The sequence below is a fragment of the Bos taurus genome, chromosome 22 (assembly GCF_002263795.3).
Source record: "Bos taurus isolate L1 Dominette 01449 registration number 42190680 breed Hereford chromosome 22, ARS-UCD2.0, whole genome shotgun sequence".
Taxonomy (NCBI): Eukaryota; Metazoa; Chordata; class Mammalia; order Artiodactyla; family Bovidae; genus Bos; species Bos taurus.
In genome coordinates, this window is record NC_037349.1 from 10210435 (window position 1) to 10232430 (window position 21996).

The window sequence follows — 21996 nt, forward strand, 5'->3', positions numbered from 1 at the left end:
GCGTGGACGAGGGTGTGGCTGTGCAGAGAGTGTGGTGTGGACCCTGCCAGGGGCGCAGAGGGCAACAGATGGAGCGTGACACGCGAGCTGGGTCGCTGAGGATGAGGAAAGGCGGGGAGAAACTGAATTGAAACTGTGGTGCAGGGAGTAAATAAAGCTACGTCTTTCAAGCGTGTTTCCCAAATGTGGTGACTGGACTCATAAATCTCCTCCTTTTTGTGGTCTCTTTCAGTGTTCACATATCCAGAAAATGGCACTGACGATTTCAGAGACCAAGCAAAGAACATAAACCACCAGGTATTCATGTACATCTCAGAAGACTGGCCAGACAGGGTCCTTAGATTATTCTGTAGGTCACCCCCGAAGTGGGTCATGAAATCAACTTAGTGGGGCCCAGACTAGCATTTTTAGAGAATAATGTACCGTAGAGTACATAGCATAGGCAGCACTGAGCAAAACAAATTCCAAGGCATCCAGGGTACAGAGGATAAAGACTGTACTGTGTGCTTTTGCTTCTGTTATGTATGCTACCTACAAGTTGGCATGTGCTCTACAGTATGTAAATTATATATTATGACTGTATTTCATAGTGGGCTTCCCTGATGGCTCAGAGGTCACAGCGTCTGCCTGCAATGCGGGAGACCTGGGTTCAATCCCTGGGTCGGGAAGATTCCCTGGAGAAGGAAATGGCAACCCACTCCAGTATTCCTGCCTGGAAAATCCCATGGACAGAGGAGCCTGGTGGGCTACAGTCCATGGGGTCGCAAAGAGTCAGACATGACTAAGCGACTTCACTTTCAACTTTCAAGTTTTATATTTTATGTTAATTTAGATATATAATTAGGATGGAATAATACTGCATAAAGTACTTGAGCTTTGGGCAGCAAACAGAATCACAGATCAAAAGAATATAGTTAAGTGCAGCTTTTGTTTAGGTTTTCTAGATATGGCACCTATTCATTCTATTATTATGTCTTTAAATGTATAGTAATACATTATATATTTGCATGCATATAAAATGATACAAGATAATATTACATGTTGTATAATTTTACTTTATCATGTATATTATAAAGCAGAAACATTTATATAGCTACAATATTTGTGTAGTTAATAACAGCTTATGTTTATATAATACCTGTAAAACTCATATAGTTCACAAATTAGGGACACAATAAAATCGACCTCATGGGCTGTTGTTAGCTTTGCATATGCTAATCCATGTACCCTCATGCCTCTCACACAGCAAGCTATCAAAAAATGGTAGCTTTTATTATCATTATTGCAGTTTCATAGTCAGTGGATGGTGATACCATAACAAATCAAATCAGTCTCAGGCCAACATCTTTCATTTTTCCACAGCATGAATGAACTTATTTCTTTGATACACTAGATACAAAATTGTCCATTGTAGGGAATAGAAGTTGTTTACTACTCTCCACCTGTCTGCTGTCTATAGACAGAATATTCTCTTGCTTGGGCTCAAGTCTGTATCCCCTTTCATGAACGACTAGATCAAAGGAAAAAAGTGACTTGAACAAAACTGTAGTATTTCTGACAAAAAGTTCCACATAAATGTTTTCAAATAGTTTGTAATGAAATCGAACTCAGATAGGAAATTAAAAATAAACCTGTTTGGAACAAAATAATAATGGTTAGATATTTTAACACAAAAGATTACACTGGAATTACATTTAACTTCCCCATTTCCTGTCTTCTTCCTTTGCTCCATTTCTTCCTCCTTCCTCCTCTCATTTCCCTTTTATGTTTCTCTTTCAGGGACCTCTTTCCAAAGACCCATTACAGATGAACACCTATGTTGCCTTGTACAAATTTGTACCACAAGAGAATGAAGATTTGGAAATGAGGTAAAAACATTTTTAAAGGAAGAAGAAGAACGAAAGATTTAAAGTCAGTGGTGATGTATGTGAAAGAAAATAATTCAATTCGCGCTGCCTCCAAGCGCCTTAGAGCAGTGATTCTCAAATGTTAGTGTGTGGGGCTGGTTGATGCGGATTGCTGGGCCTTATTCTGGAAGTTTCTGACTCAGCATGATTCAGCGCGTCTTGGGTAGGGCTTGAAAATCCGAGTTTCTAACTGGTCTGCAGGTGGTGCAGACGCTGCTGGCCCAGGGACCACACTTTGAGAAGCGTGGTCAGTACATCGTCAGTAGCGCTGCTACCGGGAGTTTTCATGAAGGCTGAGCATCAGATGCACTTGGCATCCTGCGGGGTCTAATAGGGAACCAAAAGTGTACTTGCTGCCCAAATTAACGTTGACTGACAAATCAGTCTAAAACTCTATTTATCCCTGCCGGAGACTGGCAGCTCCCCCTGGCTCGCACCTAAAGGTTCTTCTGTTTCAGGACCCATCCCACCTCATGGTCACTGAAACAGAGAGACAGGTGAGCCTCAGGGCGCTCATGAGATCTAAACCTTTCTCTGGACCACAGTCTCATGTTTCAGGGGTGGTGTGGCTGGAGTCCGTACTGTGTCCACATCCTCCTTGCTGTGTAATTTTAAGCAATGTACAAACATCGTGTTTCCCAGGTTTCCTTACTGATAAAAGGATAATAATGACCTTTTCCTCTTAAGGCATTTGTGAGGATGAAGTGAATAAGGTTCGTAAAGCATATAGCACAGGAACAGTAGACACTCAGGAACTGGCCGTCAGTGCAGTCTTTGTAATGTCGTGTTCCCCAGGTTGTCTCAAAGAAAAGACTTCACTCCTTCCCTCTATTCGTGACCCAAGCCACAAGCACTCTCAGGACAAGGACTTGGTGTTTTCCAGCCCTGGAGCAGGATACGAGGGGCTACTTTTGCAGCCACATGGGCCGTTAGAGATGGGTTCTTTCCTCTTCTGAAGAGCATGGAGAGAAAAACTAGCACAGAAAACCATTTATATGTTAGAGCATTAGGGAAATAGCCTCACTGGTCCTCCCTGCAGAAGGCTCTGGAACCCTTTGTCTCCACCCTGGAGCTCTCTGAGCTTTCCCACATCTCATATGTGCTAAGTCGCTTCAGTTGTGTCTGACTCTTTGAAACCCTAGGGACTGTAGCCCACCAGGCTCCTCTGTCCATGGGATTCTCCAGGCAAGAATGCTTGAGTGAGTTGCCATTCTCTTCTCCAGGGAATCTTCCCCAACCCAGGCATAGAACTCATCTCTGACATCTCCTGCATTGGCAGGCGGGTTCTTTATCACTAGCGCCACCTGGGAAGTCCTTTTCGCATCTCAGGTCTGTCCATTTCCCTGGTGTGACCCCTCTGGCTTTTGCCTGAAAAATGGTTCCTCCTCAGTAAAATCAGCCTTCTCCTCTTCCACTTTCCCCAAAGTCCCTGAAGAGAAAACAGCTATCAAAAGCCTCCATGGAGACCCTGTTTCCTGGTCCCATTTGCCATTGGGGTCGACCTGGATCGCTCAGCTGCACTTCCTGGTACAATGCCCAGTGGGCCCCGTAGCAGATGTGAGTGTCCGGCCAAAGTCTGGCAGCTCCCCCAGCTCACACCCAAGGTCAGCTTTCATTGTTCATCTGTGGGCTGCTTCCAGCTGATTCTCGGGCTTTTCCCAGGCAGAGTTGAGGCTTGGTTCCTGGCTCCTTAGATTCGTTCAGACAATTAGGTTCTTATAAATCTGAACTTTCTCCATCCTTGAGGAAGACTCACCATGCTGAACTCACTGGCTGGAGTTGTAAATGTTATCTAAACAGCCTGGTTAGGTACAGCAGAATGAGACGGTGTTTGTCGGGTGAAGCCCCATTCTATCCAGATAGAGCAAACAAACCCTGCCAGTCAGAACCTACCTAGGATTCGTTACTGGTGTGGTTCCTTGCCCTCAACTGACAGTCCACATTAACTTTCTGCTGATGAAGACAAGGAGGACCTATATTTACTTTGCAAAGAACAGTATATTGAGTTCTTCTTGAGATTATCATTTGAGTGTCTAGAATTTAAAATTTAACAACACCCCATTGTGCAGGTCCCACAGCTTTATCTTAGAAAATTGTTCTGAACTTATTAGATGGAAATAATAGCTCCAGAGAAATATGACTCAAGGGTAAAGTCTTAACTGTCTGGTGGTGGTCGTACGGTTTTGTGCTTATGTTAGTCGGTCGCAGGCCATTAAAAGTCAAGTTGTCTGGTCACGAATCAAACGTTTACACTCTGCTCCAAGGCAAACAGGACTATTCATTCCCAGGAATGAAATGTCTGCATTGCATAGACTGCAAGATTGAAGTGATAAATCATACTTAACTTTTTTTTTCCTTTGCAAAGAGATTGTAGGTTCCCATTTTAGAAGCCAAGCTCTGATTTAGAATGTGTAAGGCAATGCTTTGGGGATTTAGTATCATTCCTTGAATGAACTAGGGCTTTGTGAGTTATCTTTCTCTCCTTAAACCATGAAGTAGTAAAAATCCTTTTAACAAAACTCTATTTTCATCCACCTTCCTTCTGACCCAGGGGGCATGCTGGAGATTATCCTCAGGAAAGAAAACAAAGGATATGAGAGTGGAGGGAATGTTGAGGGCATGAGCTTGAGGACAAAGGAGGTCCAACTGGCAAAGCCAACAGTCACGATCAGAGCAGATGGACTATCACTTCAGCCAGAGTTTGCTATATATCTGCTTAATAATAAGAAAGCTTTTTCTGCCAACAGCCAGCAGTCTAGACCTCTCTCCAAACCTCCAGATTCTCCTCCATGCCTACCCCAGGAGTGCCTGGCACCCAGGACCTCTGCCCTCCCCTGCACAAACCTGTCCCCAGGGGGAATGATGTCACCATCTGCCCAGGCCTCAAGCCGGCCACCTGAGGTTTTCTTTTACCCCATACCCAAAATGCATTCAGTGTTCAATTCCTACTGGTTCTCTTTGCCTCAGATCTGCTTTATCCAGCCCCACCTTCACCTCTCCCCGGATTGCTGTGGGATCCACCTGGTCTCTGTGTCTAGTCTTACACCCCCTCACCCCATTCCTCCCTTCCCATTTACTTTGGGTGGAAAGGATGCTGCAAAGACAGCCCAGTGTCCTGGGATCGTCTAAACTTTGGAGTCAAACAGAATGGATTCATGTCCCTGCTCCTCTATTCTCTGACAACAGGGCATCTTACCTAACTTTCTGAACCTCTGTCTTCTCATCTTGAAAGTAGAGATAATAAGGCCTGCCCTTGTAGGATGGTGGTGGTTGAGTTGCTAAATCATGTCCAACTCTTTACGACCCCATGGACTGTAGCCCACCGAGCTCCTCTGTCCATGGGATTCTCCAGGCAAGAATACTGGAGTGGGTTGCCATTTTCTTCTCCAAGGGATCTTCCTGACCCAGGAATCGAACCCAGGTCTCCTGCATTGCAGACAGATTCTTTACTGACTGAGCTATGAAGGAAGCCCTTGTAGGATGGTTGTCATTAAATAAAATAACATAGTAAGAGTTTAACAGAGTTAATTCCAGTCAGTTCTGTTCATACTCCAGAGGTAGATGCTTCCTTTGCAGACATAAAAAATGAGGGAGAAAGAGAATGACATACAACATGGATTCACTGACTATTTAACAATGAAAAGTGTGGGCATCACTTGACCTAGATTTAAGCTCTAGCCAAGCTGTTCACTAGCTGTGTGACCCCCATGAAGCCTGAGACGGTTCCACAAGGCATCAAGCTTTTGCTCTTATAATACACTCATGAAGAAGAGAATCACTGTGCCTGCCTCAGGTCTGCTCATGACACACAAGTGTGTTTAAAACTCCCTAATGGCCTCCCACTCCCCTTGGGTCTAGACCAGAATATTTACAGACACCTGGTGGCTTCTTTCACCCTGGTGACTTCTTTGCTTTTCTGGCACCACTGTTCCCCTTACCTCTCTGCTCCATCATCTGTTCCTCAAAAGGACCATGCTTCCCTTGTGGCTCAGCTGGTAAAGAATCTGCCTGCAATGCGGGAGACCTGGGTTCAATCCCTGGGTTGGGAAGATCCCCTGGAGAATGGAAAGGCTACCCACTCCAGTATTCTGGCCTGGAGAATTCCATGGACTGTATATAGTCCATGGCGTCTCAAAGAGTCGGACACAACTGAGCAACTTTTACTTTCACTTTCAACTCTTGCCAAATAAATTTTCTTCCTGCCCTCTGTTCCTCCCACCCTTCTACTTACCCGCCACCACAAACACCACCACCACCATCACACACACACCCTCTTCCATTGACTGTTATGCACCCACTAGATCTCAGCTCTTCCTTGGTGCAACCTGGGTGAGATCCTCTATGATATACTTTCATGACACCATATTTCTTTTCTTCAAAGCACTTATCTCATTTTGTATTTTATATATTTCTGGGATTGTTTGGTTAACTTATCTCTCCCTTGTAAAGCCCATGAGAACAAATCTGTATTTGTTAAATAACCCTGTGTCCCTGGAGTATAGACCAGTTCTTGAGACTTGCTGCTGCTGCTGCTAAGTCACTTCAGTCATGTCCGACTCTGTGCAACCCCATAGACGGCAGCCCACTAGGCTCCTCTGTCCCTGGGATTCTCCAGGCAAGAACACTGGAGTGGGTTGCCATTTCCTTCACCAGTGCATGAAAGTGAAAAGGGAAAGTGAGGTCACTCAGTCATGTCCGAATCTTCATGATCCCATGGACTGCAGCCTACCAGGTTCCTCCATCCATGGGATTTTCCAGTCAAGAGTACTGGAGTGGGGTGCCATTGCCTTCTCCTCTTGAGACTTAGTAGATGCTTAATACATATTTCATGAATGAATGAATGAGTATTGTGGAGATTAAATGAATGAACTAGTGTTGTCTCTGGCATATACAGTTAGTGGGCAAATAGAGGCCATGATAATAGAATGGAAACTATAAAGGAGGAAGTTAACCCAGCTGAGAGTGGTTTACCAGGACCTGTTTCCTGAAGGAGATGAGCCTTGAACTCAGGATGAATATGATTTGTTGAGAAGAAATTGTAGAAAAAGAGACCAACAGTAGCCCATAGTCATATTCACAGACAATGAAGAGCTTAAGACAATGTGGAAGAAGCCCTGCTAAGCCAAACACAGTTTGGGCATGGTAGGGTGAGCCTCAGGGAGAAGGAGTATAGGGCTCTGCCTCCTTATTCCCAGAGCAGTGCCTGCCCTTCTCAGAATTGCTGTGGTCCCAATCATTGGTCTCCACACGCTGCCTGAAGGCAGAGGCTTTGCACAGTCAGCTTTGCTACACTTTCAGCGCAAACTTCCTTCATAAATTCATCTGCTGTCACCTCCCCAAAACTCTGGCGCTCGTGGAAGCCATGGTAATCTTCCCACCCATCATGGGCAAGAGTAGGGGAGAGCAAGGGTCCAGGGCAGAAAGGAGCAGTGTCTGGGGGTCACACAGACCTGGGTCCCCCGTCCAGCTCTGACACATCCTAGCTGCATCAATTTGAGCAAACTGTTTAATCTTTTGCAGCCTCCATTTTCTCCTTCCTAGGGAGACTGAGCAATGAGATAATGTTAAAAAAAATGAGATGAGATTTCGTGCCCAGTACAAAGTGAGGTGTACAGTATATTTAGATACCATCTCGTCATCATTTATATCATTTCGTAATACATTTTATTTTCCTGGTCTTCTGATCGATTACTCTAAAGATATATATATATATATATATATATCTTTATAGATATATAGTTCAACACTCTGTCTAATCTTTGAACACATCCAAGGAGACTTTATCTAATTAGTCTGGCTATAAGGAGGCTGTGACACCCTGTCTCTTACCTTCTGAGTAGGTTTTGTGGTTGCTGACATGACATGCCAAGTATGGAATCTCACCACTGATACACGAGATGTGATGCCATCATGTGAGGGCTCTCCAAGCTGCCTTGCGGATAATTTGAGGTCTGATAACATCAAAGAGCCACCCGGGTTCCTCTGTCTGAGTGTAATGAGCTTGCGTAGTAGATAACCTCTGTCATTAAAGGTCTTAGACAGTCTCCACCAAACACCTTTACTGTCTAGTTTTTTAAAAGTCCTGAAAATTACACTTTATGGAATGCCAGCTTAATTAACGAGCAAAGCTTTTTAAAATGCTACTTGAAATACAAACTGGATAACCCCATTATAATCAGGACTGGCATCATGATCAGAGACTGTCTTATAAATTCACAAAAGCCGTGTGTCTGTCATTCTCCTGGCCATGTACATGACTGTGTGTGACACACTCACATACGCACATACATCCCTACACACTATAGTCAGATACACACAAACTCACACACAGACACACACACATTCAGACATGCACACTCAGATACACGTGCATTTATACACACACATATTAGCAAAAGCTTGATAACCCGTGCTTAGCCTTTTGATGAAAGTAAATCCTGCCACCCATATTTACAATGTAACCTGTCTCATTGAAAGTCTGCAAAATATTCTTGGAGATATCACTTATTAATTCACATTGATGCATATTTTTAAAATCTGTAAGAATAACTTCAGTGGCTTGGCCAAGTTGACATATTATTTAAATAGTCGGCATACATAAATAACTCTGAGTAAGCATGAACCCCTAAAACATTGGTAGGGACTCTGAAATAAAAGATCAAGCATAAACAAGAAACTCAAGTGTTCAAATACATATTTAACTGACCATGTACGTCTATTCCCAAGAATCCATTTTGGTTTTCCACATCTAAATCATTTTCATTTTTATTAGTTCTCCCCTAACAGATTTATATGATAATGGCCATGTTTCATAAGGGGTGAAGAGGAGAGGAAAAATTCCTATGAGCCAAAAGAGGGAATGAGGAAACTGCTGTTTGAATATTATTAAATTTTAAGAGAGATGTAAATTAATTGCCACTCAATCTGTTTGTGTCAGAATACCGAAATTTGGAGGCCATAAAAGAAAAACATACCTTCTTTTGTAACTCCAAATTAGATTCCTAATTTAAAGTCTTGAATTGCCAGACTCTTTCTTGGAAGCCATGAGTCCCAGATTTTTCTGTGTGTGAGTCTGAACAAAACCAGACAACCAGTTGTCCCGTTAGCTAATATTCACAAAAACCTCTGGAGATGGGATGGCCTGAGTTCACCTCTTCCTGATTTATTGAAAGCACCACTTGAAATAAGGTCAAAAGGGGACTTAACCCTTGTGCGGCTATCTCCAGGATTTGTTTCATCTACCACCGCTCATCTCGTGGTGAATGAGTATGTGCTGTCTGCAGTGTGCACAGTTCACAGGCCCCGTTATCAAAGAGCTCCCATGGCCATAAGGCTGCAGGCCCTCGACAAGAAAGTCCGTTCAATACGACGTCTTGTGGGTGGGGAGGTAGTTCTGGATGCTGCTGCTGCACCTCAGGGAGATGCTGAAACATCAGCTGGGACGAATCAGGTCTTCCAACCACATCATCCCACTGCAGAATAGAACCGTGATCTAAAACTTAGAAGGAGGAGAGGAAGGAAGCTAATGTTTAGGGAGCATATACTGTGTATCAAGGGCTTTTCTGGTGGCTCAGACGGTAAAGAATCCGCCTGCAATGCAGGAGACCTGGGTTCAATCCCTGGGTGGGGAAGATCTTCTGGAGAAGGGAATGGCAACTCACTCCAGTATTCTTGCCTGGAGAATTCCATGGACAGAGGAGCCTGGTGGGCTACAGTCCATGGGGTGCAAAGAGTCAGACACAACTGAGCGCCTAACACTTGCACTGTGTATCAAGTTATTTACACTACATCATTTCATTTAATCTTTAAAAAAAAAAAAAAAAAAAAGAACCATTGAAGCAGCCTTTGGAAGCCAGGGAAGATTTTGCAAGGAGATGGCATCGCAGCCCAGCCAAGACTTCCAGAAAGAGTGGACATGAGTACATGTACAGCTTGAATAGTGAGCAGTCATCCTCTCTTCCACTGAGGAAAGGGTAACAGAAGAATAGTTCAACTATGAGAACAAGCGGTGCCAGATGCAAGCCAATTGCAAATCCCATTACAAAAGAAGTTGTGGAAATTCACTGCAGGAGCATATTTAAATTCTTACATTCATCCCAGTCTTCATTCTGGAAAGACTGTCTTAAAATTCAGTAAAGCTTAGCAAATGGACACTTGGCTGTTTGGTTCATAGTCCAAAGAGACAATTTATGGTCTTTTACCCTTTTGAGGAGAGGGAGAGAGAAGCAAGTCCAGGAGCCCACAGGTGGAAGTGGAGGCTTGGAGCTGTTACCTGGGGAGGCAGACTCTTCATCCACTCATCTTTCTTCTACCCCAGGCTTTCCATCCTGCACTGACGTGGTAGGTTTCCTCTCTGATGAGGAAGACAATTTATATTAGCAGATTCAGATAATGCATTAATTTTGCCCTTTTTGGCCACTCACATTACTCCTTATAAACCTATTTAGATTGTTCAATTGGTTCAAAAGAACAGGAAGTGTGTGATTATAGAGTGACATTCATGAAAAGTCACTCCTGGTCAAGGATAATTTTTTAAAATTAAAATGATTACTGTTACACAAATTTAAAATGAGTACATGTCAGAATTTTAATTTGAATCAATAATGAATTAGAGACCCAGTACACTTTCACATCTGACTAAAGGAAAATTCACGCAGCACCCATAGGTAGGCAATTAAGAGCGCTGATGTGAACTTACAAATAGGTGCAAAAGTAGATAATATTCACAGGGTAGTCATTGACTTGGAGAAGGCGACGGCACCCCACTCCAGTACTCTTGCCTGGAAAATCCCATGGACGGAGGAGCCTGGTAGGCTGCAGTCCATCGGGTCGCTAAGAGTCGGACACGACTGAGTGACTTCACTTTCACTTTTCACTTTCACGCATTGGAGAAGGAAATGGCAAACCACTCCAGTGTTCTTGCCTGGAGAATCCCAGGGACGGGGGTGCCTGGTAGGCTGGCGTCTATGGGGTCACACAGAGTCGGACACGACTGAAGCGACTTAGTAGCAGCAGCAGCAGTAATTGACTACTTTCTGCCAGACACAGTTCACTAACGTTTCTCGGGGTAAGGCTCATTTGCATTATTGCAGAGATGTGCAGTGGCTCAAAGACACTGAAAGGGGGAGGTGACCCAGAAGGGGGCACCAGACAGCACCCAGATCAATCATCAGTTTTGCCCATTTCAAAGTCTTCCAAATTGTCCCTGGTAGCCCCTTGCATTCTTTCAACTGATCTATGAGGTCAGTCAAGCGAGCAGTATTTTGCAAAGGAGATAACAATGGTTAGGATGGTTAAACCACATGTTACAATCCGTATAAATCTCCAGGAGAACGTTATTAAAATAGAGACTCCTGGGTTACACCCACACTGGAGACTCAATTCCCACTTGGAAATCTGTATGGTTAAATATTCCTTTAGACTCTGGTAATCTGCCAGGTTTGAGAACAACTGTGACTTAACTGATTTCTCCTGAGATGAACAGTGGGCCAGCGGCCGACCCAAATGGGATGCAGGTTTCTGATCCTCAGCCTGTGCTCAATACACTGGTCAGCACTGGGGCTTTGGCCTGTGGTTTATTTGGTAACGTCCTTCACTCTGTAAGGTTTTATAAATCCTCCATAAAATAAGAAAAGGAGAGCCCTCGAGACAGTGTTAGACAAAATAAGACTTGGTGTCTCGTTTCCATTCTCTTAAGTACATTACTGCTTGGCAAATGCATCAACTTAATTAAAACTAAATGTAATTCTAATGTACCAATTTGATTTAAAAATAATCTTCACAGTCACCAGGACATCCAAATGCAATTAAGGGCTATTTGAGGAAAGTCTCTGATGCATATTATGCTCTGACACTGTGCTATGTCAAGAAACCCAGATCTTCCTGAATATCACTAATGTGTTTAGCAGCCTCTCTCTCACTCAAATGCCTTTTTCAATTAGGTTCTGGAGAGCATGATCTGTGACAGTTCAGGAACATTTACCAAATCTCATCCAAATGGCCCTTTAGCTGAATGTTTTCTCTCTGAGCTGGTCTCTGGACTTGAGAAGGCACAGGCAAGTCTTCTGGACACCAAGCTTAAGACAAAATCACACTGCAGAGTTCAGGAGTTCCTTGTTCCCTAACCATATACTAAGATTTTAAAGGCTCCGGACCAGGATAATGGAAATCAAGGAAAAGGTCTAAGGGAAAATTCAGCAATAGATCTGAAGCTAATGGAGCAGTTTGGCTGGCTTCCTTTTCTGTTCCCCTTGAGGCTTCTCTGGGGGCTCAGATGTTGGTGAAATCACCTGCAGCGCAGGAGACGTGGGTTTGATCCCTGGTCCATAGGGTCACAAAGAGTCGGACACGACTGAGTGACTTAGCATGCACAAACTTTTTTAAGTATTTGGGAGCCAGACGAGTTCATCTTCCATGGACTGTATAGTCCATGGGGTCACAAAGAGTCCGACACAACTAAGCAACTTTCACTTTCTTACTTTCACTTTCTTTTGAGTTCATCTCCAAGATTTGGAAATAAAGAGTTAAATTATAAAATCTATATATAATGGATCAGAATATAAAGTCACCTAAAAGAAAGAAAATAACTGATAGACCACAGCAGGACTTTCTACTAACAGTATGATAACACAAAATAAGAAAGAAATATTTCATAAAAAGGGCTCCAGTCAACACAGAGACATAACACAGCTGGAGGCAGAGAGTCACACCCTGGCAGTGTCCGTCCTAGGAACAACCCAAGGAGGGAGAATTTTAAGCCTTAGGCCTCCATTCTGCCAAGACCCATGGCAAGGCTCTGCCTCAGGAGAACAGGTGGGCAGAATGTTGACCTAGCTCTTTGATGGTAGCACCTAGCACTCTGACACCACAGGAAGGGGAAGAGGACTAAGTTGAGAACAGGTTAGAAGAGAACCCACAGTTGAGAGTGAAGTGTTCGACGTGGCCACACAGGACCACACCAGTGACTGGGGAGTCGGGGTAACAGCAGCTGGAGCTGTGGGGGCAGCTTACATGTGGTCAGCAGCTGGGTTAGTGAGGTTTCCCAGGCTCCCCACGGATTAGCTAATTTGAATAATGTCCCAGGCTCCAGTCACAGAGGCTGTCCTGAGCTGTCCAGAATCCACGCCAGGGCAGTTAAGGATGAGGCTGGTACACAGTGCCCCAGAGCATTCAAGCCCCAAAAGGGAGATGGTGTGGGTTGTTAATTTAATCGGTTGTCTAAGAGGAACTGATCAGTCCCTAGACAGAGTTTCAAAGTGGGTCAGGCATTTTTTTTTTTAATTAAAAATATTACATTACACTGAATGATTTTACCTCACGTGCCTGCTCAGATCAACTTCCCAGAGCCCAGAGTGGGAAAGGATCTAAGCAGGGCTCAGTGGGAAAGAATGCTGAGATTGCTGGGGGGTGCCAGGCAGAGTCAAGAGGGCAGCAGAAGCCCCATAAGCCACACATGTACTGACCCAGATATTAGAGAGTTGTTGTTTTGGGTTCAAGTCCCGCCCTAAAGCAAGATCTTTCCCAAAATGAAAAACACATTAGCTGTCTCTGCCTCATGATTAGAGTATTTAAGTCGTATCAGTAGGAATCACTCATTCTTTATGCATCCTGTTTATTTCCCTGATAGCCCTGAAGACAATTTGCAATTATATATTTATTAGTTATGCATACACATTCTATATTTATTATTTATGAAATGTTTAATTATGCATTTGCTTATTTATTATCCATCTTTCTCACTAGAATATTAGCTCCCATGAGGCCTTTACTCACCAAAGTATACCCAGTGCCTAGTAAAATCATCCTTTCAGAGTCAGTGGTCTAGAATATTTGTGGAACGAGCAGGTAAACAGAACAGCAAAGGATAAAGGGATGAATGTAATTCTCCTCACTCACCAAGCAATTTTCAGATGCTGGCAGCGCCTTTTCCTAAGACAGAATCCCCATCACGCTGTCGGGATATCTGATCTTTCTCATAAAATTATAGCTTGTATTCCAGTGAGTGCTTTATTCCAATGTGTGGTTTATTTCACATGGGTCATGGGCTCAGGGACTGTCCACCTCTGGGCATGGTCAAGATTGACCATCCAGACCATAAAAATAGATGTTGGAGGGACTTCCCTGGTGGTGCAGTGGCTGACTCCACGTTCTGCAATGCAGGAGGACCCAAGTTCAATCCCTGTCAGAGAACTAGACCCCGTGTGCTTCAGCTAAGAGTTTGCATGCTGCAACTAAGACCTGATGCAGTCAAGTAAATAAGTACATATTTTTTAAAAAATAGAGGTTGGATTCAGGCAGCACTGTTTTACACCCAGGGAAAGATGCCTCTTCCAGTCTTGATTCCCTACTTATAATTTCTGCCAAACCATCAGCAAAGTCACTCTGGTTGATGCTAACACACAGTTTCTTAGGTTACTAGGTTAAATAAAATCTGCTGGAGCTAGAAGGATTTTTCTACATTGACTTTCATCCTTGCTGCTTAATTAAATCCCTCACCTGGGAAAAGAGTGATTTTCATCCTCCTCGCTTTCTGTGGCATCAGCATGAAACTGTGACTGTTGAAATACCAAAATGCCAGTTGTGTTTAATGCTTCAGGTGTAACAAGCCTGTTATATTTGGAATCCCCTACGAAGATAGATATTAACTGAGAATTGAAAATGACAGCAGAGGAGATTGAACCAGAATAGCAAAGGGAGCACACAAGTCTGCTTCCCTTCTTGCACCAATCCCTTAAAGTGCAAGAAATATATTTTTCTAAGATTATCTCCGTAATAGTACTAGAAAATAAGAAAAACACTATCAGAAACCCCCAAATATTGGGAATTTCATGGGAGACTACAGCAAATAGAGAACAAGGAAGATGACCAGAGTCCAAAGAATGCTCAGAGAGAAACATCTATGTAAAAGCATATTCAAACAGACACTGATCTCACAAAAGAGTATGCGGTGTCCCAGTGGCTGAATTGCATTAATGGCCCCAATTCTTCACTGTTCCTGTATCCATGCTCTTTGCCATGAGACTTTACAGTTCCTTTCACCGGAGTTGCTTTAAGGCAGAATGACAATGTGTCAGTTCTGAGCCTACACATTAGAAGCCTTATGTGTTTTTCACATCTCCATTTGCTGCCCTGGCAATGCCATGAATGTCCAAACTGGCCTTCTTGGGTATGAGAAACATAGAATAAGGCAAAATCACCCCAGTCATCCCAGCCAGCACCCAAGAATGTCAGTGAACCTTTGAGATTTGGGGATTGTTTGTTACACAGCATTATCACAGCAATATATGACTGATACAGAGTCCCAGCAGTGTTCATTCATAACCCATTATTACTACGTAGAATGAACAATAGGCAGCAGTGGTGTTTGACTCTAGAATTAAACCGTCACCTGTGCTCTAAGAAAGGGAACCCATGCCCAGGCAAGTGTGCCCCTGTGTGGCCCAAAAGACTGAGAAAGAAAAACAACTGGAGGGAGTTCTGGACCTCCAGAGCTTGTAGAGAGTGGTAGGGAAGGAAAAGGCAGCTTTACTTGGAGGGAAATAAATGAACCTTCTCCTTCCCAGGGTTAAGAAAGCCACCCTTGTTTTTGCCATTGGGGTGGTGGTGGGAGTCCCCAGACTGCTTGTCTGCTATACTCTCAAGCATCCAAAGATGAGATGCATCAGCTGACACACCCTGCTGTCTTAAGCAGAGCTTGAAATTAGTCCTCACCCGTTGCAGACGCAGATGTATTTGATAGTGGAGAATCACCCAGAGATTCATACCCTGTGTTTTCAGTTATGAATATAAAGAAATAAAAACACAGGTGCAAGACAAAATCCCTTGACATGAAGGAAAAGTAAAGTAAGAAGATAAACTGTGCTTCCGTTGCAGGGGTCATGGGTTCAATCCCTGCTCGGGGAACTAAGATCCCAAGTGCTGCTCAGCATAACCAAAAAAAGAAGCAATAAGACAAAGAACAATATAACTAATCCTAATGGAAACAAATTTAATAAAGGGAAGAAATATTGTTTTTAATATCTAATAATATCCTCAGCAACATCCATCATGCTTTTCTGTCCATAAGATAAAGTTGACAAATGTGAAAAGGAGACATTCAGAAAATGATAAAGAACTCTTGGAAATTAAATTTTCCCTAAAACCCTCAGTACTGTAATAAATATTACAAGAGATAAGCCCATATACAAACTAAGCAATTAGGAAGATTAAATTGAGAAAAATTTTAGTCTAGATTCCTTGTTAAAGACAGAAAATGTGTAAGAAAGACAAAAGATATAGATGATTGATCTAGAAAGCCCAATACATATTGACTAGAAATTCCAGGAAAAAGGAAGAGAGAAAATGACTGGGAGAAAACAGTGAAAAAATAGTGGACAAGATTTTCCCAAGTTGAAAAATAACATGAGTCTTCAGATAGTAAAAGTGCCATTAGGTGTTGAGTAGAAGGAATAAAAGACACACACACACACACGCAGAGGTTGATGTGAAAATCAAATTAGAGATGGCAAATAATCACCATATCCACAATACCCATAGCAAAAACATCGTATAAGTCTTCAGTTAAACCCAAGTAATTCCTAATGAAGGATATAACATGCACACACACACAAGTCTGAAACAAACTTCCTGATTATACCAACATAAAAAGTGGCAGACAGGGGCAATGGAAATTAAGTAAAAGTGGTTTCAAGAAGGTACTGAGAAGATGCAGCTAATAATAAAGACAATGCCTCATGCTAGATGTCGATAGGAGACAAAAGAAAGAGCAAATACACCTACACGCCTCTGCATAAATGTCAGTGCATGGAAAAGAGTCCAGAAGGAGACACAGGGAAGTACGAACAGTGGTCAGCTCTGGACAGTGGGAGAAGGATTGCGGGGCAGAATATGAAAAAACTCCAGTTTTCATATTTTAGACTTCCACATTTTAGAGTTTTTTTTACAATGCAGAGATGATCATCTGTGTATAAAAATAAAGTTAAAGATTTTTTTTTAATACAGCACAGAAATTGGACTTGCATTCAGCCTCTAACAAAGCTATTTTCATGGGTGGGAAGAGCAGATAAAAATCATTTTTATTATAGTATTATTTGGGCGAGTGAAAAGCTACCACTTCTGACTTTAAAATACCATCTTTTTCTTTTTCACCCCCTCTACCCCCCACCCAACTCATTCATTCTTCATTTTAGGCCAGGAGACATGATTACTCTTCTAGAGGACTCTAATGAAGACTGGTGGAAAGTAAGTATTTCTTTTTCTTTAAGAAAAATCACTTGCTAACTATAATTACCATGAATGCTACAATTATGGCTGCATGCCTCTTTTTTCCTTTCAGGGGAAAATTCAAGACAGAATTGGCTTCTTCCCAGCCAACTTTGTGCAGAGAGTACACCAAAATGAGAAGATTTTTAGATGTGTTAGAACCTTCAGTGGGTGTAAGGAACAGGGGCAGATAACACTGAAAGAGAATCAGGTGAGTAAAGCCCACCAGCGCACACCAAGTGTGACCAAAATAGAGTAATAGTCATTTGACAAATAGCAATAAATCTGAATGAGTAGAGTCACGTGAGTGTATTCACTTTGAGAAAACATATTCTTAGTCCAGTGATATTGTGTGTGTGTGTGTGTGTGTGTGTTTTAATCGCTCAATCATGCCTGACTCTTTGCGACCTCATGGACTTCTGCAGGCAAGAATACTGGAGTGGGTTGCCTTTCCCTTCTCCAGGGGATCGTCCCAACCCAGGGATAGAACCCAGGTCTCCCACATTGTAGGCGGATTCTTTACCATCTGAGCCACCAGGGAAGCCTGATATTAGTGTAGCAGGATCTAAACACGCAAAACCAAAATGTTAGGAAGCTCAGTTGCCTTCCCTGGGAACCAAACATATGCTATGCTATGCTAAATCACTTCAGTCGTGTCCGACTCGGTGCAACCCTAGAGACAGCAGCCCACCAGGCTCCCCCGTCCCTGGGATTCTCCAGGCAAGAACACGAGTGGGTTGCCATTTCCTTCTCCAATGCATGAAAGTGAAAAGTGAAAGTGAAGTTGCTCAGTCGTGTCCGACTCCTAGCGACCCCATGGACTGCAGCCTACCAGGCTCCTCCATCCATGGGATTTTCCAGGCAAGAGTACTGGAGTGGGGTGCCATTGCCTTCTCCGAACCAAACATATAGCTTATATAATACTTACAAAGCTTATATACCTGTTGGGTTGGCTACAGATTTCCTTTGGTTTTTAAGTAAAAATAAAAGACATATTTTTCATTTTCCCCAAAAACTTTATTGAACAATGTATTCACCATTTTGTTCCACTACCTTAACTGTGGAGCATCCTCCAGCGTGAAATCTCTCGCATGAAACTTCTCAAATCACTTTTGACACATTTGACCAGTCACAGCACCTTCTCCATATACTGCACAAATCTTTTTTTGCTTCAGTTGCATTTTTACCTTTCTTGAAATAATAAAGCATAATAAAAATGTCGCTTCTTCCTTCTGTCTTCAATATTAAAATAACTACACAAAAACTCACTAATTTTGATAAGTTTTTTTAAATGCATGCTGATATGATAGATGTCACAATACAATCTAAAAAAATTGTTTCAAATGAAGTTAAAGACAACTAAATGCTACTAGAGCCATCATATAGAAAAAAATCCAACAAACCTTTTGGCCAACCCAATATATTTTATTTGTTGAAGTTTTACACATGCCCTATAAATGAGGAAACAATGGCTCATAGAGGTGATGTGCCTTGCTCAGGGGCAAAAACCTGGCATGTGGCCAGGCTGGAACTTAAAGATAGACCTGCAAGCTTCAAGTCAATGCCTTCCACTGAGCCATGTGCCCTGGATGATGAACAAACTCAGAATGCAAAGTGCCTTTTGCATAGTCAATTCCCAGGGAAGACAAGCATCCTAGGACCAGAAGGACCCTTGAGAACAAATTCTTGCTCATACAGAAGCCACAGAAGCCTTAGTGAGTCATTCTTGATTCCAGACAATGGAATCACCCACATCAGACTGAGACCCCATCTCTAACGCCATACACACCCCATAAAGCAAATGGTCACATTTCCTGTCTGGATTCCATGTCAATGTCTCAAACTTCTCCAAGATTACTCAACTGTATCCTTCCTGTTACAAAATCTGGAAAGTCTTCTGAATGAAATACATCCAGGAAGGATGTTCGTCTTTATTGGCAAAGCATTATTATGTAATTTTGCTAGCTTGTTTGATTTTTCTTCTCAGAATAATCTTGTGCTTCCCCATTTGACATTAAACATTATTTTATGTTACTAAAATATAAATAGAGCTTCCCTGGTAGCTCAGAGAGTAAAGAATCTGCCTGAAATGCAGGAGACCCGGGTTGGGAAAATCCCCTGGAGAAGGGAATGGCAAGAAAACAACCAGAAGGCAAGTTACAATGTGCTACAATGTGCTTAAGTTGATCAATTTCCAGAAGTGGAACAGCTGCTCAGTCAATGACTTCCGCCAATCTCTGGACCATATCCCCCCAACCCCCAATTTTTTTCCGGAGATGAGCTCATATATGTGTCTTCCACTCTCATGGTTGTGCTGACAACCTGCTGGGGCAGGGGAGAGACAAACCACCTAGCATCTTTAATGAGACATCTTCAAGACCCAGCACAGCATTTCAGCTTGAATCTGAAACCACATGGATCTGCCCATAATTGTAGGAAAGTTCTATAACCTCTGATAGTTGTCTAGCCTGATATTTCTAAGGGGTGGCCTTTGCACCATCTGAATCAGAATAACCTGGGAGCTTGTTGGAAATGCTGATTTCTGACTCCACCCCAGATCTGCCGAAGCAGAAACCTTCAGGGCAAAGGCAGGGAATTAGTCTTTTTACAGACTTCCTGAGTGTTCTATCAAAGCTAAAATTCGAGAATGACCTTCATTTCCATTTCTCACTTTCGTGTCCTCTAGTAGTTCTGTGACAACTGAAGGCATTTTTATTTCCAGCATTTTGCATTAGCAAAATGCACTGAGGTCTCTTTGCTTCTACACAGACTCTCTGTTTTCAGTCTCTGTCATCCATGTGGCAAGCAATTTTTGGAAATATCAGCCCCCTGAAAGAAAATTACATTTTAAAAAAATCAATTATTGAGAAAAAATTTAAATTTATCTCCACTTTAGTGTCTTAAACTATTTTAGGTGTAAAAGTTTGAAACTTGCTTATTGATTGAGGGGAGTTCACTGTAGTAGCAAAAGCACAGATTCCAGTGTCATACAGAAATGGTCTATACCCTGTGTGATTTTGGCAAAAATCACCTCTGAATGTCAGTGTTCTCATCTGTAAGATCGGCACAGCAGTGTCTGCCTCTTGGCATGGAGATGAGAGTCACGTCTATCACCTGGGTGAAGTGCCAGCACAGTGCCCGGCCACCACGGATCAGTGCTGAGCAGAGTCATTACCCTTGCTGCCTAAATGGGACATCCATCTGCAGCGGCCAAGGCCTCCCGAGAAATCACCTAATAAACATCAGAAAGCTTCCCTGGTTGCTCAGGGGTGAAGAACCTGCCTGCAGTGCAAGAGATGCAGGTTCAATCCCTGGAGCAAGAAGATCCCTTGGAAGAGGAAATGGCAACCCACTCCAGTATTCTTCTTGCCTAGGAAATTTCATGGACAGAGGAGTCTGACAGGCTATGGCGTCCCAAAAGAGTCAGGTGCAACTTTAGCAACTAAAACAACAGCAGCAAACATCAGAAAATAGCATGCTATTTATAAGTCTAAAAATATAAAGAGACAAATGGTCATTAGCAGGGAAATAGAAGAAATTTGATTCTGAAAACAAATGTAACACATCTCTGTGATTAAATCACATTTCTGCCTCTGGGGTTCATTTGTCTTACAATTATTACATTATTGTTTCCACAGAACTTTTGCTACAAATAGAATTAAGTTATCTTTTTGTCGAGAACATATCTAGAGTTTGCACTGACACAAAATATGTTTTCCTCATTTTTGAAATTTAAAAACTATCTTTATGAGATCAACTTAAATACCATAAAACTATTTTTTAATTCATCCATGATTCCATCATCCCTGGAGAACTATTTTAATTGATTCTTATGTTCTATGAAATCATTTTAATGGATAAATCATTTTTAGATTATAAAACTGAAATGCATTTATTGTGGAGAAAATTTGGAAAATACCCCCCAAAATTATAAAGAAGAAAACCAAGATCAAGGTAGTTCAACCATCAAGCAATGATCAACATAAATATCTTTGTGTTATTTCCCACCAAACTTTTCTTATTTTGATATCATATTCTATTTAGTTTCCTAACTTTTATTAACTTAGTTATTAAATGTTTATCAAAACACAGGTTTTAGCAATTATATAACATATCATCATATAGATCAAAGGTTGCATCAGACTGGCCCTGTTTTTAAAACAAGTTTATGAGAACATTGCTGCATTCATTCATTACACATTGCTTATGGCTGCTTTCATACTGCAGTGGCTAAGTTGAGTCATTGCAGTGGAGACCACAAGGCCTCCAAATATTTACTATTTAGTCCTTTACAGAAAAAGTTTGCCAGCTGTACAAGATGTACATAAAGTATTTAGTATTCCTCTGTGACTGGATATTCAGAATTTTTAAAAAACTATTATGGATAACTGCAATGAACACCTCTAAGTTTTTTTTTTCCATAACTCTGACTCCTTCTTTAGAAAATACTTTAGAATTTACAGGAAAACCAGTAAACCATTTTTCCAGTTCTTGATACATACTGCCTCCCAAAAGTTTATGCCAGTTTACACCCACATCAGCTATTTATGAGAACATTCAGGTTACCACATCCTTGCCAGAACTGAGTATTACTGTTTATTATATATTTGTGTAGCATACAAACGATATCTGTCGTTTTTAGAAGTGAGTAATAGTTCATGTTAATCCTTAATTCCTGGATGGTTAGGGAAGTTGAAATTTTATCATGTATGTATTGGGCATTTGTATTTCTTTTTTAAAAAGAATGTATTTATTTTTATTTTTGGCTGTGATGGGTCTTTGTTGCTATGTGGTGGCTGCTCTCTAGTTGCAGGCTTCTAGTTGGGCT

General features: G+C 42.1%; 1 protein-coding gene across 8 annotated transcripts in view; it reads left to right on the forward strand.

Annotated features, from left to right (window-relative positions):
* STAC (SH3 and cysteine rich domain) overlaps nt 1-21996 on the forward strand; it is a 353446-nt gene that overhangs the window by 322974 nt on the left and 8476 nt on the right. For all 8 annotated transcript variants that reach the window (XM_059879684.1, XM_059879685.1, XM_059879687.1 and 5 more), the window contains 4 exon segments: nt 233-297; nt 1780-1868; nt 17096-17147; nt 17242-17379. In XM_059879684.1, the coding sequence (XP_059735667.1) occupies nt 233-297; nt 1780-1868; nt 17096-17147; nt 17242-17379 (344 nt within the window).